Genomic DNA, 13,480 nt, shown 5'->3' on the forward strand with positions numbered 1-13,480 from the left:
TTGCATATCGCAGGCAATCTACCACCACGAACTGGGTTCACAACTTCAATAGGGGTACGTATTCTTAGTGGCTGGTGTTGTCTAACGTCATCTTTCGCTCATGCTCGGCAGACGTACGATAGCTCGAAAGCATCTGGGTGACGCCAGAATTTGTAATGCATGTCAAGACAAATATCGTATCCGAGGGATCATGCTATGCATATGGCTCCGCTTTCCGTGAGTTTGACGATTCTGCGTGTTTTGACGATGGTTATCAGATTTTGCCGGTCCCTCCCTGTGGGGTAGGACAAGATCAACATGCGCCGGTGTACGTGACATGAGAATGTCCTATCCAAGATTTCACCAGGCGGACACGCAAACAGTCGGTTCATTCAATGCGGAACAACCCCTTCACAAGCCATGGCCTGATAACCGACAACCGAACTTCCACCCGGAGAGGCGAAGCCACGTTCAGCAACACCGTGTTACGCAGTCATCGCTTAATAGGGTCTTCGGAGCTCGCGCTGTGCGACCATGACGCTTAATCTGAGTAACGAGGCCTACCCCGGGGAGATCCTGTTGTTTATCCGGAGATGCCTCGGTGCCATTCGATGCATCTTGGTATAGTCCCTACCGCTGATGGTATACTTCGATGCTATATCCGCCCGGAAGCCCGTGGTGTCAGATGCTCAACACCGCTCGTCACCCGGGCCGGCCAAACGTGTTCAGCGAATGCTGTCATGGTTTCGATCTGCATATCTACCTTTCAATCAACGACAGGGATGCTAACATCCAACGTCAGGCTCCCTATCTTGTGGCTCACCTCGGCCCCATGAGGGTGCATATCGAGCCTGACTCGCGTTCAGTTCTATCTATTGAACATGTGCTTTACATTACGACCTAAGGGAATAGTACAATGCAGAGCAAGATGATGTATCCATGCAACGAAGACATAGGACAGACCTGGCGTGAGTGTGACAACGATGATGATGACCAATGCAAAATGGGATGTAGAAAAGCAGTAGATTGAATGAGGCCAGGTTAGCGGTTACCTCCGGTTATAGTACGATTAAGCTGTGAATATGCTCGATTCTTGGGCATAAACAAAGTCGACGCTAGATCTTTCTTGCCTGCAGGCAGGCTCTTGATAGGACGAGAACCGACTGGCTTCGCGGTCTGCTGTGAAATGCTTGAAGGCGGTGGTTGTGGCGGAGTCGAAAAGGCGGGTTGCGTTGATGGGGCGGATTGCGCGGGTTTGGGGTTTGAGGGTTTACACGGCCGTTTAGTTACAGTCACAAATGTGGCGTTTGTCCGTTCACCAGCACTAGATGCTTGAGCCCGATTAGGAAGCAGAGAAACTTTGGCATTGACGTTGTTGGGCACTATGCGCGCGGTTTGCATAGTCGATTTGGAGCCAAATGTGCTTCGCGCCCGCCTTTGAACTTCGTCGCGAGTCTTCTGAAACAAAGTTTTCTGCGGCGCAGGCATTCCCCCTAGCAAGGTGCAAATGTCAACGCTCGGTCTGTTTGTTTGTTGCCATGAAACATACATCTGGGTCGTTTCGCCGGTGGAAGTCGATCAGTCACCTTGATTGCATCCTCTTTCTTTTGCTTCTCCGCGGCTTGCCGCTGGTTCCGTAGTTTCGCGGCGACTTCCTCTAATCTTTGCGCTTGTTGCGCACGCATGTCCTAAGGAAGGTTTAGCTGAGCCAGGAGATGGATCATCCATGCTCACAAGATAATGATCCTTCCAGTCGACTGAGGTAGAAGGATTCTCTCTTTCAACATCCCCGGCCGCTGTAGGAAATAAACGGAAGCAAAAGCGTTTCCATAGTTCTGTTCGTGATGAGGATAACTGTGGCCGGCACAAGGATGATGAGCGTACCAGATGTATCATGTACTAAATGCTGTCCACCGGCAGACGTGAGTAGAACGTCTGAGCGCAGGAATCAGGACGTACAGGTGACGCCGTCTCCAATATGTCGAGAGTCTCAGGGTCCACAGTCTCCAACATGGGCTTTATCAAGGTATATGGTATAGTGCCGACATCCGTGATAGCTGCACCTGTCGTCAAGCGGTGTGTAGGCAAGTCAGTGTGAGCGAACCTTCAATATGCAACGCCAAGGCTGCGATGCGCGGTCAGTGTATTGATGCACGGCTCTTGAATGACGGTGGACGGCGCACCACGTTGGCAGTACTGCACCAGACTAGGAGTCGATCGGCTGCTTGTACTGGGTTCATTGCCTTCCATGTCCGACGAATGTGTAGCTTTCACCACAGGACAGAAGAAGGTACGTTGGGGATATTTACACGTCCGGCGTAGTCCAGTCGGTGGAGTTCAAGCGCGACAGCAATGATAGAGGATTTTAATGAGCCGCGGGGGTGCGAATTGGCACGTGGCGTGTAGACACAGCCTTTGCTTACACTGAAGTAGACAAGTAACACTGCTTCAGTGCTCCGGATCCGCTAGGCTCGGAGCAGCATACAAGAGATGAGGACACGCGACCCGACGACATGGTAGATTCTCCCACTTAGGGGGGCCTCGTCGATGTTTTTGGCAAAAATCCTACCAATGTCATTGATACAAGCTCTGCGATCAGCCATCTCACGCTGTGCCCGAGTCGCCGCCGAGCAGAATGACACGATCTTGCCAGCGCCGCGGATGACCTACGGTGCGAGAACTCTGACGCTGACGAATAGGGAGAGTCTCAATGGTCCATCAGAAGCTCAGGTGCTGAGCAAGAGCTAGATGCAGGTCCCAGGAATTCACGGATATGACCGGCGCAGCTTCAGCGAAAGCCACCACCACCTGCTACGTCTGGGACGTCACCAGATGGTGGGCAGGCGCGCGAGATAGCCGAGCGTGCTGCGGCGGGAGAGTCCCATAGAGATGGGTTGCAGCAACTTGAGAAAGGAAAGGTTTATCTGCGAATAGTACTGAATGACTCGCCGAGGTCGCCACCCATGGGCTGGGCGATGTAACGCAGGACTGCGAACGTGGCGAAATCATCGAGATCGTCAATGCAATATATATTGACGTCGGGGGAACATCCTGTACATGAATCCGGCCTGTAAACTAGTCCGTGAACAGTAGATGCACACAGCAAAGAAGGAGAAGCGGACCAAGACTGTATGTTTCGGCATGCGGATGAGAAACTCAAAGTCTGTACCGACATAGAACGGGAACAACCGGAGAGACTGGTCTCGGAAGACCTGGCCGAGAAGCGTCCGAGGTATGTAACCATTTCCCTCAGGAACCAGCTTCAAATGCGGGCGCATGCACCTGCATCCACCGTGGACATCCGTCGAGGTCTCGCATATGAGCAACTGTAGGCTTATCATGGGAACTGCTCGCCCGAGGGAGCAGAGCCCGACAGCTGAGATACACCTGTCTGGCCCAATTCTGCTTCCGTCTCCCTCGATGCCACATGATGTTCCATTACAATCGCCGTGGCGAGGGAAGATTATCGTCGGCGTGCGAAAGCGGCAGCGGCTTCAAGCCCATGTGTCTAACTCCGGGGCTTCATGCAGATGTCAGCCCAGTGCGAAATCGAAGTGGAGCAAATGTGAACGCTGTAGGTCTACACTCACCCATTGCCTCATGGACGCTGTTGCGATGCCTGATTTGACTCTGCGTTCAGTCCTTCATCACCCGAGCCGCAGTTTCTAGAGCATGGGCGGCAAGCTGCTCCATTGACTATGGACCAACTCGGTCATCAATGCAGTCACAGCCGTTGCTCTCGATGAACCGGTAATACGAACCCTCATCTCACGTCCGTGTAAGACCTCATGCTGCGTATAAAAGGAACGTGCTGTCAACGATGATTGCACAACCATTCACTATGCAGCGTCCTACACATTCACGCCTGCATCTTCGTGGTCAGCTTTCATCACCTCAGGCAAAAAACTGTGACCTCAATGTTTCGCAGACGCGCGAGACGCGCATATGGTCTTCGAGGCTGTCCGACTTGGGATACTAAAACCAGTGACGCGTCGCCTGAACGAGATTGAAAGATCGACGTTCATTCAATCGGGAGCTGTCTTCGTGTGGGAAGAGAGCGAAGACGATTCCGGGCTGAAACGATGGACGGACGGCCGCGTTTGGAGCCAGTCGCGTATGCGTGAGGTATTTCTATAATTTGCATTCAGCTTGACGTACACCACCAACCAAACACTGTAGCCCTACCTTTTCTACGACGAAAAATTGTCAGAAGACGCAGCCGGGCCTGCTGAACGTCTTGCCCCTCGGCGAGTATGATTTCGCCATCCAGATTCTAGTACTTCGATCCGACAAGATCATGTTCGACAGAAACTCGCCTGGGACATACCGATTTGTAGACGGCATGTCCCGAGGTGCACCTGCATCATCCGCACAGGTGAGTGCTTGCGCCATGATTGTCAACAGTATGCCTGATGAAATGCATTCGGAAGTCTCACTATGAGCGAAGCGAGCACCGACCGCTCGGATTGATCAAGCAGGCTTACTCGGCATACGTCACCTTACCCGGAAGCTCGTCTGCGAAGCCGCGAAAATGGCACATAACTGGTCAGTCAACTAGTACCCACGATGTGAAAGCCGCAACTTACATCGTGGAAACTACTGCTCCTAGCGTATTTCACCTACGCGGACCTTCCCAATATACCCACCGTCGACCAGGATCGCGATCTCCGCAGGATACAAGTACCCAGCGGTGTCTACCGGTCCGGTAAGGCTCGTTCGCGCCAAAATTCGGATCTGGGGATGTCAACCTTGACCCTCACCGAGACTCCCTCTCCTTCCGTATCCCCGCGGCCGCCAACGCGAATGGGGACCCCAGGCCCAGCATATATGCTCCCACCATTGCACTCCGCCTTAGGAGGGAGCGAAGGAGGATTGGGTCGTCCCCGACTGGACGGAAGGATGGTGGAGGATCAGCGCATGATTCGCATGCTGAATGCGGCTCATAACCGATAAAAACACCAAGTGTCAAGAAAGACCCTGTGTGATGGCTTCCTTGTTCAAATACCTCACCTCCTGCCTTATTTGAGTGCTCGGCCGGTCCCGTAGCTAACGTTACCCAGTGTTGCTGTGCTTAATGTGACGTAGTCCTAGAACCCGTATATTGCAGCGCGACGCGGGATTCAAAGTGACGCTTGTGAAACATCATTGATAAATCAGATAATAACGTCATGGAGTCCTGCCTGAGATTCAGACAACGCTCGGACGCTCAGAAGCTAGCTACGAACCGCAAATTATGCGAAGACCTTCGAAACGGTCAGCTCGTCTTCCTCAATCCTATTAACCTCTTTCCTGACGTTACGCTCTTCTTCCTGGTGCTTCCGAATCGCGTACTTGTCACCCTGTCGTCGCCTAAGAGCTGACCGTACAGCAGCAGGTGATATGAACTCTGATGGACGTACACGAAAGCTGAGCAACTGAAAAATTGTATGCAAAGACGGGGTTACTCACCGGGGTTCGAGAAAACAGTCGCCCCGCCAAAAGCGCCCTCAAAGATGCGAATAGGTGTTAGAACGAATCGAGGCCCAATTTCCACCAGTGTAGTCTTGGGGGGCCCATTCGGTTGGACTGGATCCTTTTCCAGGATCTACTAGTGCTCAGTGGCAAGTTGGTACGATACGGTGAAAACGCACTTGAAAGTTGCGGAACCATATTTTGCCGTCGAGCAGAGAGAAAGTAAGAATATGGTCTATGAACGGCTTTGCTCTACGAGCTTGAGGGGGGACGCCAAAAATCTGTGTGAATATGTCATGAGCAACGATCAATGACTGCAGAAAGGAAATGTGTTCACATGAGTGAACACCTCTTTAGTCAGTTTCCCCCACTCCGTCTCGTCAAACGCGGCGTCAAAGCTGAGTAGTCCTCTGCTACCTTTCAAGCAGTTGCCTGTCATCTTGAGCTCGTCCATAGTGTGGATGTTTTGCACGTGCATCTTGATACTTGGGCCATTCGGTGTCTTCGCTGCCCATAGGTACAAATCTTCGTGTCGGCGTGCCTCAAAGTACATCGTATTATTGCAATTGTGTAGATCCGCAAGTTCGGGCAGCATGTTAAGATGGTTCTTCGAATCAAGCTTCGCGTCTAGAGGTGCTGCCTCAGTATATACGAAATCGAGAACAAGATGTTTCTGTACCCTTTTTCACGTGAGGCAGAAGTGCCTCCAGATCATTTATAAGATGTCTCATTCGATGCGTTATACCCCGAGATGACAGCATAAGCACTCTCTGCTTGTTCTTCTTCTTCGGGGGTAAAATTTGAGAGCTTTCGGGGAAGTCCGCTTCGTTTGCTTTACGTTTCGCCCCGACAGATGCCTTCGCTGCATTGGATCGCTGTGTTTTCAACACTGACGCCATTTTGAGGTAGTCTCGAGAGCCAGAGTAGAGCGACAAGATCTGTGCAAGCGAGTCGAAGCTCGAGAAAGGTGTTTCAGCGGTCCCGTGATCTACGCAGTCCTTTTGCTTCCCAAGTTCAACCTGCATCTACAGTGCATAGTATAACAGGTGTTCCTCCCCATATCATGGATTTGTCGCAGATACCCGATGAGTCTAAGGTCGGCTACTCGATATACCCGCCAACCTGAAACTGACCCTACTCTCAGGTGCTAATCATCTATACGGGCGGTACCATTGGCATGCTTGTCGGTCAGGAAGGCTACGTGCCAGAGCCCTACTTCTTGACGGAAACACTGCGCAGTCAAAACCGATTCCATGACCCGCTTCAAGAGTCCCTTTTCTCTCACTCCTCTTCTGTCGCGGGGTTTCGTGAATGGAGCTCGTCCTCAGGACGTACCAGCCCATCAGGAGAGAGAACTACGCCGACGAGCTACTCGCCAGCTACTCCAACCCTTCGTGTCCTTTCCTCTCGCCCGATAGGAGATACAATGGGGTTGCGTGTGCAGCCTTACAGTGGGGGTAGCCCCCGCCAGCCAACCTGTCGTCAGATTGAGGAAAACGTCTACGAGGCCGATATACCCAGTTTGATCACTCCACGGCCTGCGTTGCATGGAAATGGCGGGAAGCGAATCAGATACGCTGTCTTGGAAGTGCGTTCGTGCTCGGATGGCAGCGCTCGCGCAGTTGATCATGCCGTCACCAGTGGAATCCGCTCTTGGATAGCAGCAATATCGAGATAGATGGTAAGAGAACGAAACTCGCAGCATATTCTGGTGCTCACTCTGTACGTATTTCTCAAGGATAGATTGGATCCGGATTGCGACCGAGATTGAGCTTAATTATCCCTTGTGGGTTCTCCGATCATAAAAGGTTACGTTTCCGCTCAGACCTTCGCCCAGGTTCGATGCATTCGTGAGTGGCCTCGCCATGTCCATGGTACTTTTCCAGTACTGAACTGGATTGTAATATCTCAGGTTGTGTTGCACGGCACGGATACTATGTCATATACCTCCAGCGCCCTCAGCTTCCTCCTGGAAGACCTCGGAAAGACCGTTATTCTGACTGGAGCTCAGATCCCTCTCTCCCAAGTGGGTAAACATACACGCTTTTCGTACACATACTCATGTCCGGACAATAGCTACGCAACGACGCAATTGACAACCTGCTCGGGGCTCTAATGATCGCCGGTCATTACATTATACCTGGTAAGGCCGCCTTTTTGCCCTCGATGGATGGGTCTGATCAGAATTTCAGAATGTTCTCTCTTTTTCAATCACACCCTCTATCGAGGCAACAGGGTGTCAAAAATGTCGTCTTATGACCTGGATGCTTTCGACAGTCCTAATTTTCCCCCATTAGTCGATGGTATGCCCTGAAGCCTTCATGCCGAAGTTGTATTCAGTAAACCTACAGTTGGGATTGACATCACTATAAACTGGAACGACGTCATCAGGCAGACTGGCCTTCGCAGGTTTCATGCGCACAAGACCATGAGTACACACGTTGGTAGGTCAATCGAGGAATCCACTGGCCATCAATGCTGAAACTATACTAGCGACTCTGCGGCTCTTTCCTGGTATCACTAGCGCTACTGTCCGCGCTTTTCTCGCTCCTCCTATCAAAGGTAGGTGACATATACATGCAACACCGCTCAATCTAATATGGGACTGATGGTGATCAAGGCGTAGTGCTCGAGACATTCGGCGCAGGCAATGCTCCTCAACGTGCCGACCTCATGACCACCCTCAAGGAAGCGTGCGATCGCGGCGTCGTGATCGTCGCAATATCGCAATGCTCAAGGGGTACAGTAAGCGACACATACCAAACAGGGCGTACACTGCTTCAAGCCGGAGTTGTTCCCGGCGGCGACATGACACCCGAATGTGCCTTAACCAAACTCAGCTATCTATTATCGAAACCCGCGTTGTCGGTATCAGAAGTCAGGAGGCTCATTGGAACTCCTCTTCGTGGCGAACTGACTCGACCTTCGACTGCTACGCCTGCCTCCGGTTCCATAGAGCAAAACCTCGAAAGCATCCAAGATCTACTCACGCAGGTCGTTCGCTTGTCGAACGCCAATACCATGGCGCAAGCCCCTCAAATCTTGATTGACTCCTCCTCTATTTCGAGCAGCGAATCGACCGCGCCTTGGTCGTGGACGGCTTCTGAGGCTCTAACCACTGAAGCTGCACTGCTTCCGTATCTGATTCACCTCGCGGCAGCCAAGAACGACGTCGAAGCGCTTCGATTTTGCATCAAGACGACGACGCCCGACCCTGCTGTCGGGGTCAATAGCCCTGTCATCGACCGTCCCCAACAGAGTCAAGCGATCGCCGGCGTTCTTGTCAACGCACTTGATCCTGCAAGCGGACGTTCTCCTCTGCATACCGCTGCGCTTAATGGCAGTGTCAAATGCGTGCAGACTCTGCTGGAGGCCGGGGCTCTCGTCCATCTCAGGGATAGCCTAGGACACACCGCGCTTTACTATGTGAGCTGACATGTCGCACGCTATTTGCGCGACTGACGCTTCTCAGGCTGCTCGTCAAAATCATGAAAGTGCCGTCGATGTTTTGGTACAAGCCGGCGCGAACTTGGGTGGAAGCGATGTCGACGGAGGTTTCTCTGCTCTTGCTGTACAGAAAAGCACAAGATCCGCTGATGATGTCGCCCTCCGAATATGGACAAAAGCCGGCATGTCCGCCGCGCCATGATATGGGAAGGACCAAATTTGGATTGGGTGTGAGACGTGCGGTGTGTGATCCTGTGCTCTCAACAAGATCCGGTATGTGTCCTCGGGCCGTTGCAGGAATAGATAGAACGGATGAATGTGCTTGGGGATACTGTGGATATTTCCTTGGAATGTAGAATGCATTCCTCGATGGAACTAAGATAGGGCTCATTCAGTTTCAACAGGTCCCACGGGTCTTGCTAGTCGAATAAAATATTCTACGCTCAAAATTCACAGAAATCGCCGCCACAGATTTCAAGATAATGTACAATCAAAGAGAATTGTGGTTTTAGATTTAAAGTGTGTACCCCGTAGCGAGTGGAATTCGCTGCACAGCACTTATCACACCTGTTGAAACTGAATGAGCCCTATCTTAGTTGTTTCGTACCCCATCTCGCGTTCAACCCGGCAAGAAGGCCGAGATTCGCGCCATAGAGCACAGCCACAGACGCGGTAGTCGATTACATCACGCGTTGGTGCCAGGTGCTGAACTTAGCTTCGGAGGTCCGTTGGACTGCTTATAACGCCAGTCATCACGCAGGAACCCACCCGTAACTCGGACATCTACCTTCAGCTTACCACCGTGGCTGTGAGCAACTGTGCAAAACATTCTCCTTGGATATCATGGAGCTTCTCTCTCTGCCGCTCGATGTTACCTGGCATATCATGCGCTTTCTCTCGGTCCAGGACGTCGTGACATGTCAAATGGTAAGCTGTACTCACACTGCCTGCTAACCTATACTGCATTAACGAGACCCTATGGTAGACGTGTCGTTGTCTCTACGAGGTACTAGCTGAAAGCAGTGTCTGGTATAACGCCCTTGTCGACATCTTGCGAAACCAACCCTACCCCCACATCTCCAAGAAGCTGCACGCCATGTCAACAGAACAGCTGCGAACATGCGCCGTCAGGTTGAGCTCCGTAGAACATAAATGGCACAAGGAGGGTCACCGCCCGAGCGCCATTCGATACATCCAATGCTCTTCGTCCGTCCGACAGGCTGAACTGCTCCCCGGCGGAGACCTGATGCTCCTTCTTCTCGATGAGGGCACTCTGCAGCTGACATCGATTATGGGCGATCTTGCTCCAACAGCGGAGGTTAAACACTGCAGCAGGTCTCCCTATGTCAGATGCAAGGTCTTTACGACGTCTGCCCTGGAAACGCTCGTTTTACTGCGAATAGCAGCTCCTGCTGATGCACAGTGAGTCTCTCCACATTCTGTTGTCTTGAAAAGGGATTTACACATTTACTATAGAGCTGGGGATGATTTGTATCTGTATCTGCTGGACACCGTAAGGCCCGCTTTCAAGGAGATCTCGCATGTTGTTGCGAGTGGCCTCACTCAGTACACTGTCGCCGGAAACCTCTTCGTTTATAGTTGCATCACGGATACGGATGAAGATCTCGTCTTTGTGAAGTCTATCCCTGAGCTGTCCGAATCCACTGGTGATGTTGGTTCCGTTGTACTTAACCTAGGAACGGAACTGGTGAGCGTTGTTGCGAAGCCCATATCAGTGCCAATCTTGACGAATCTATAGAGCTGTCAAGACTTCTTGCTTCTGCCACTGAAGAAGGATCGATTGCTCATATCCCACACGCTCGGTTTATCGCTTTATGAAATTCCTTCCTTGGCGAATACCGCTCAGCATCCCGGTTCGCCGATACCAATTGTACCGATATGGCAGACATTTTTCCGCTTGCAACACGCTTTACGTCATGCGTCCCCCATAGTATGGAACGAGGAAGAAGGCGGTCACGTCGGCTCAGTGATGATCATGGGGATTAACACAATGCACATGTTCGCCTCTGAACCCGAACCAGGATATCGCCGATCCCTCGATTGCCGTCTCTTCTTCACACCACCTCAGTACTGCGTTTTCGGCTCCTATCATGCGCTCTGGGACCACGGTCGGACAAAAGTGACACGTCTAGGCAGCGAAGTCATTCAAGCGGGAATAGTGGTCAAGACTTGCACACTTCCACGTCGCACCGAAGGATCTAAAGGATGGTCTCAACCGTTGCTGGGATCGATGATTATCCCTGTCCAGCCTGAGGAAGTAGCGGTGCATGCGAGCTTGGATGAAGCTTCGGGTCGATTTTCGCTTGTGCTAAGCAAGGGCTACGGGGATCGGCGCATTGCAATCGTTGCAGTCGTCGATGTCTAGAACCTACAGCTACATTCTATTGATGACGAGAACGACGTGCCGGTGTTGTATTATAGTACATGTAAGTATCTTAGTCTTCCAGGTGAACGCAAATTCGAATGGTGCAGCCCGCGCAGTGTACGTCCATATCCCACGGGTATTACAGTTCGTCGTCGTCGTAGGTTTCCTTGATAAGTCTAAGACACGATTAGCAACAAATTGCAACGTCAAATACTACTTTCTACTTACCGATAGATTGAAGAAGGCGGATGATCGCCACTGCAATGAATTAGTCATGCAATTCGCCGCGGCATGAGCGAAGCACATACTCATTCGTGATATAAACGTCAACCATCTCCGGCCGAACGTAGTCGTAGAATGGGTTCACCACGTCGACTTTATCCACCAAGTCTCCCTCCTCGAAACCAAGCACTGCACTGGGATCTGCGAAGTCTAGCGCGCCGTATTCGTGATACAGGTTCCATAAGGGCGTTAACTTGAATTGTCCAGCGCAAACAACGATAGGCGTGCTATGTGCCCGTGCAGCTGTCGCAGCCATTAAAGTACCCGTTACGGCAAACATACCGCCATTGGCGAGTATGGCATGTGACCCGACGATGAGCTTGTTCACGCGGGACATGAGGGCGTAAATGGAGGAGTCGGGGACCAGGAACGCGGAGATGCCGGCTGCCGACAAGGCTCGTGCCATGTCATGGCCGCTGTATCTGCGGAGAGTTTGAGGTACAGCTCAACGCGGGGTAAATGTTGCTGGGACTCACGAAGGGGCACTCTCTGCAACTATGACAGTATATTTTCTGTCTTTCGCTGCTGCTTTGAGGAAGGCTTCGACAGTCTTGGACATTCCAATAGTGAGAATGATTTCGCTGTTCACGATCAGTGCCTGTGGACACATATCCTGTGGCGATTTGCTTACTCTGAATGGATATGGTCTTTTGCATTCTTCGAAACGTTGTCGTATACCGTCTCCAATTCATCCAGAACATCTTGGATGGCTTCCATGAGCACCGGCTTGAGGCCACGTGCGAATGAATCGGGATCATCGGTGTCTTTCTCCTTCAGTGTTGTTCTCTCTTCTGACTTCGCGGTGGCAGCTTGCTGTCGCGGTTGGCCCTGGAGCACGAACTTCGCGATGGAGAAAGCTGTAGGTGCATTGGTAGTCGGAGCGATCGACGTCCCTTCTTTGACGGTCGAGTATTCCTCTCGTATGTGGTGTAGTACTTTCCGCACGGTGTTACCAACAGTATGTTCTGCACGAAGATGATTTCATGAATGTGAGAACCGATAAAGGCTACGATACATGGCGAATCAGCAGAACCTTTAGGTTGAGCCTCTACTAGTTTTCGTCCCACCGCCCGAATCAGGTCGATAAGCTGCTCGAAATTGGAGAACCGGGCTTTCGATACCACTTGTCGGAGGACAAGGACTGTTTCAAGGGCAGTCTCTCGCGATCCCACCACTTGCCTGAAATAGTCTCAGTTGAACATAGCGGAAGACGTGTAGCTGATCACAACGGACCGACGCCGCAGCTTCGATACAAGGTTGTCGACGGAACGTCCTCCCACTGAAGTCTGTACTTCGGTGACCATCGGTGCGGATGTGATGGACAAAGCTGAGACTCTGAGAGAAACGCATCCATGACTCGATGACGGGCAAAAGTGTGCACAGCCACGCCTGATCTGCCTTTGCCGTGTAATCGTTACCCTGCTCAAAACAACATACATAATATTCTTGGGGTGCCTTGGTGCGGGAACTTGTTGAACTTTGTATATCGTACAAATATGGAAATATCACACGCTCGTTACCTATTATGTACAGATTCTCTCACATGTTCTATTCTTGTGTTCTTCCTTGCGATCTTCTATCTTTCCTGATTGATATTACCGCCTTAGGCACATTCTTTTGTTCCCTTTATGGAAATGCTTCCCTCGAGCTCCCTCACATATACCAGGAGCTCTCCCTCCGCATCTCCTCAGTCTTTTCCCTTATACTTGACTGAGGAGTGAGTCTGTCATGTCCCTTCATGTCCCTTATGTCCTAACGTACTTATGATGCCTCTGTAGTCATATATTAGGTACTACATGCGTAACTCAGTCTTTTCCCTTATACTTGACTGAGGATCATATATTAGGGAATTATCGCTCTTGCCTTCAGATCCAGAAGTTCATCAGGTTATGAGCCCTGAGTCTCTCGTAACTCTGAACCTCGATCGACTTTGCG

At 51.4% G+C, this 13,480-nt stretch overlaps 5 protein-coding genes across 5 annotated transcripts; 2 read left to right on the forward strand and 3 right to left on the reverse strand.

Moving 5' to 3' along the window:
• Nucleotides 1-951: 951 nt before the first annotated feature.
• On the reverse strand, nt 952-2,304 carry PUNSTDRAFT_144721 (uncharacterized protein). Its single transcript, XM_007385421.1, has 7 exons — nt 2,163-2,304; nt 2,084-2,104; nt 1,939-2,036; nt 1,864-1,885; nt 1,714-1,814; nt 1,529-1,667; nt 952-1,472 (listed from the first exon to the last, which is right to left on the reverse strand). Exons 1-7 carry the CDS (start codon nt 2,227-2,229, stop codon nt 1,021-1,023), a joined length of 900 nt encoding a protein of 299 aa, XP_007385483.1. The 5' UTR covers nt 2,230-2,304; the 3' UTR covers nt 952-1,020.
• A 1,516-nt stretch (nt 2,305-3,820) lies between these two features.
• Nucleotides 3,821-4,932, forward strand: PUNSTDRAFT_45659 (uncharacterized protein; the record flags this gene model as incomplete). Its single annotated transcript, XM_007385422.1, has 5 exons — nt 3,821-3,857; nt 3,908-4,104; nt 4,190-4,354; nt 4,410-4,524; nt 4,589-4,932. The coding sequence occupies 5 exons, from the start codon at nt 3,821-3,823 to the stop codon at nt 4,930-4,932; spliced, it is 858 nt and encodes a 285-aa protein (XP_007385484.1).
• Nucleotides 4,933-5,205: 273 nt separating this feature from the next.
• On the reverse strand, nt 5,206-6,346 carry PUNSTDRAFT_104742 (ribosome biogenesis protein BRX1). The gene is made up of 5 exons (XM_007385423.1): nt 6,110-6,346; nt 5,768-6,057; nt 5,610-5,711; nt 5,428-5,563; nt 5,206-5,365 (listed from the first exon to the last, which is right to left on the reverse strand). Exons 1-5 carry the CDS (start codon nt 6,327-6,329, stop codon nt 5,211-5,213), a joined length of 903 nt encoding a protein of 300 aa, XP_007385485.1. The 5' UTR covers nt 6,330-6,346; the 3' UTR covers nt 5,206-5,210.
• A 147-nt stretch (nt 6,347-6,493) lies between these two features.
• Nucleotides 6,494-9,079, forward strand: PUNSTDRAFT_135875 (L-asparaginase; the record flags this gene model as incomplete). Its single annotated transcript, XM_007385424.1, has 12 exons — nt 6,494-6,526; nt 6,575-7,018; nt 7,072-7,111; nt 7,174-7,216; nt 7,268-7,280; nt 7,343-7,456; nt 7,507-7,573; nt 7,623-7,733; nt 7,782-7,874; nt 7,924-7,992; nt 8,051-8,856; nt 8,903-9,079. 12 exons carry the CDS (start codon nt 6,494-6,496, stop codon nt 9,077-9,079), a joined length of 2,010 nt encoding a protein of 669 aa, XP_007385486.1.
• Nucleotides 9,080-11,182: 2,103 nt separating this feature from the next.
• Nucleotides 11,183-12,866, reverse strand: PUNSTDRAFT_104748 (nagb/rpia/CoA transferase-like protein). The gene is made up of 7 exons (XM_007385425.1): nt 12,779-12,866; nt 12,579-12,724; nt 12,177-12,510; nt 12,022-12,126; nt 11,572-11,967; nt 11,492-11,521; nt 11,183-11,439 (listed from the first exon to the last, which is right to left on the reverse strand). The coding sequence occupies exons 1-7, from the start codon at nt 12,847-12,849 to the stop codon at nt 11,403-11,405; spliced, it is 1,119 nt and encodes a 372-aa protein (XP_007385487.1). The 5' UTR covers nt 12,850-12,866; the 3' UTR covers nt 11,183-11,402.
• Between the last annotated feature and the right edge of the window lie 614 nt (nt 12,867-13,480).

Source organism: Punctularia strigosozonata (assembly GCF_000264995.1).
Source record: "Punctularia strigosozonata HHB-11173 SS5 unplaced genomic scaffold PUNSTscaffold_9, whole genome shotgun sequence".
Lineage (NCBI taxonomy): Eukaryota > Fungi > Basidiomycota > Agaricomycetes > Corticiales > Punctulariaceae > Punctularia > Punctularia strigosozonata.

What these genes read in the sequence shown, in the direction of transcription:
- PUNSTDRAFT_104748 (XM_007385425.1), bottom strand. Translation starts at nt 12,849, where the DNA reads ATGGTCACCGAAGTACAGACTTCAGTGGGAGGACGTTCCGTCGACAAC. An exon ending in AAAGACCATATCCATTCAGA is followed by an intron (nt 12,127 to 12,176) that starts GTAAGCAAATCG and finishes GATCGTGAACAG; the next exon opens with CGAAATCATTCTCACTATTG. An exon ending in GACGTTTATATCACGAATGA is followed by an intron (nt 11,522 to 11,571) that starts GTATGTGCTTCG and finishes AATTCATTGCAG; the next exon opens with TGGCGATCATCCGCCTTCTT.
- PUNSTDRAFT_104742 (XM_007385423.1), bottom strand. Translation starts at nt 6,329, where the DNA reads ATGGCGTCAGTGTTGAAAACACAGCGATCCAATGCAGCGAAGGCATCT. An exon ending in CTAAAGAGGTGTTCACTCAT is followed by an intron (nt 5,712 to 5,767) that starts GTGAACACATTT and finishes ATATTCACACAG; the next exon opens with ATTTTTGGCGTCCCCCCTCA. An exon ending in TATGGTTCCGCAACTTTCAA is followed by an intron (nt 5,564 to 5,609) that starts GTGCGTTTTCAC and finishes GAGCACTAGTAG; the next exon opens with ATCCTGGAAAAGGATCCAGT.
- PUNSTDRAFT_144721 (XM_007385421.1), bottom strand. Translation starts at nt 2,229, where the DNA reads ATGGAAGGCAATGAACCCAGTACAAGCAGCCGATCGACTCCTAGTCTG. An exon ending in GGTGCAGTACTGCCAACGTG is followed by an intron (nt 2,105 to 2,162) that starts GTGCGCCGTCCA and finishes CGCGCATCGCAG; the next exon opens with CCTTGGCGTTGCATATTGAA. An exon ending in CTTGGCGTTGCATATTGAAG is followed by an intron (nt 2,037 to 2,083) that starts GTTCGCTCACAC and finishes CGACAGGTGCAG; the next exon opens with CTATCACGGATGTCGGCACT.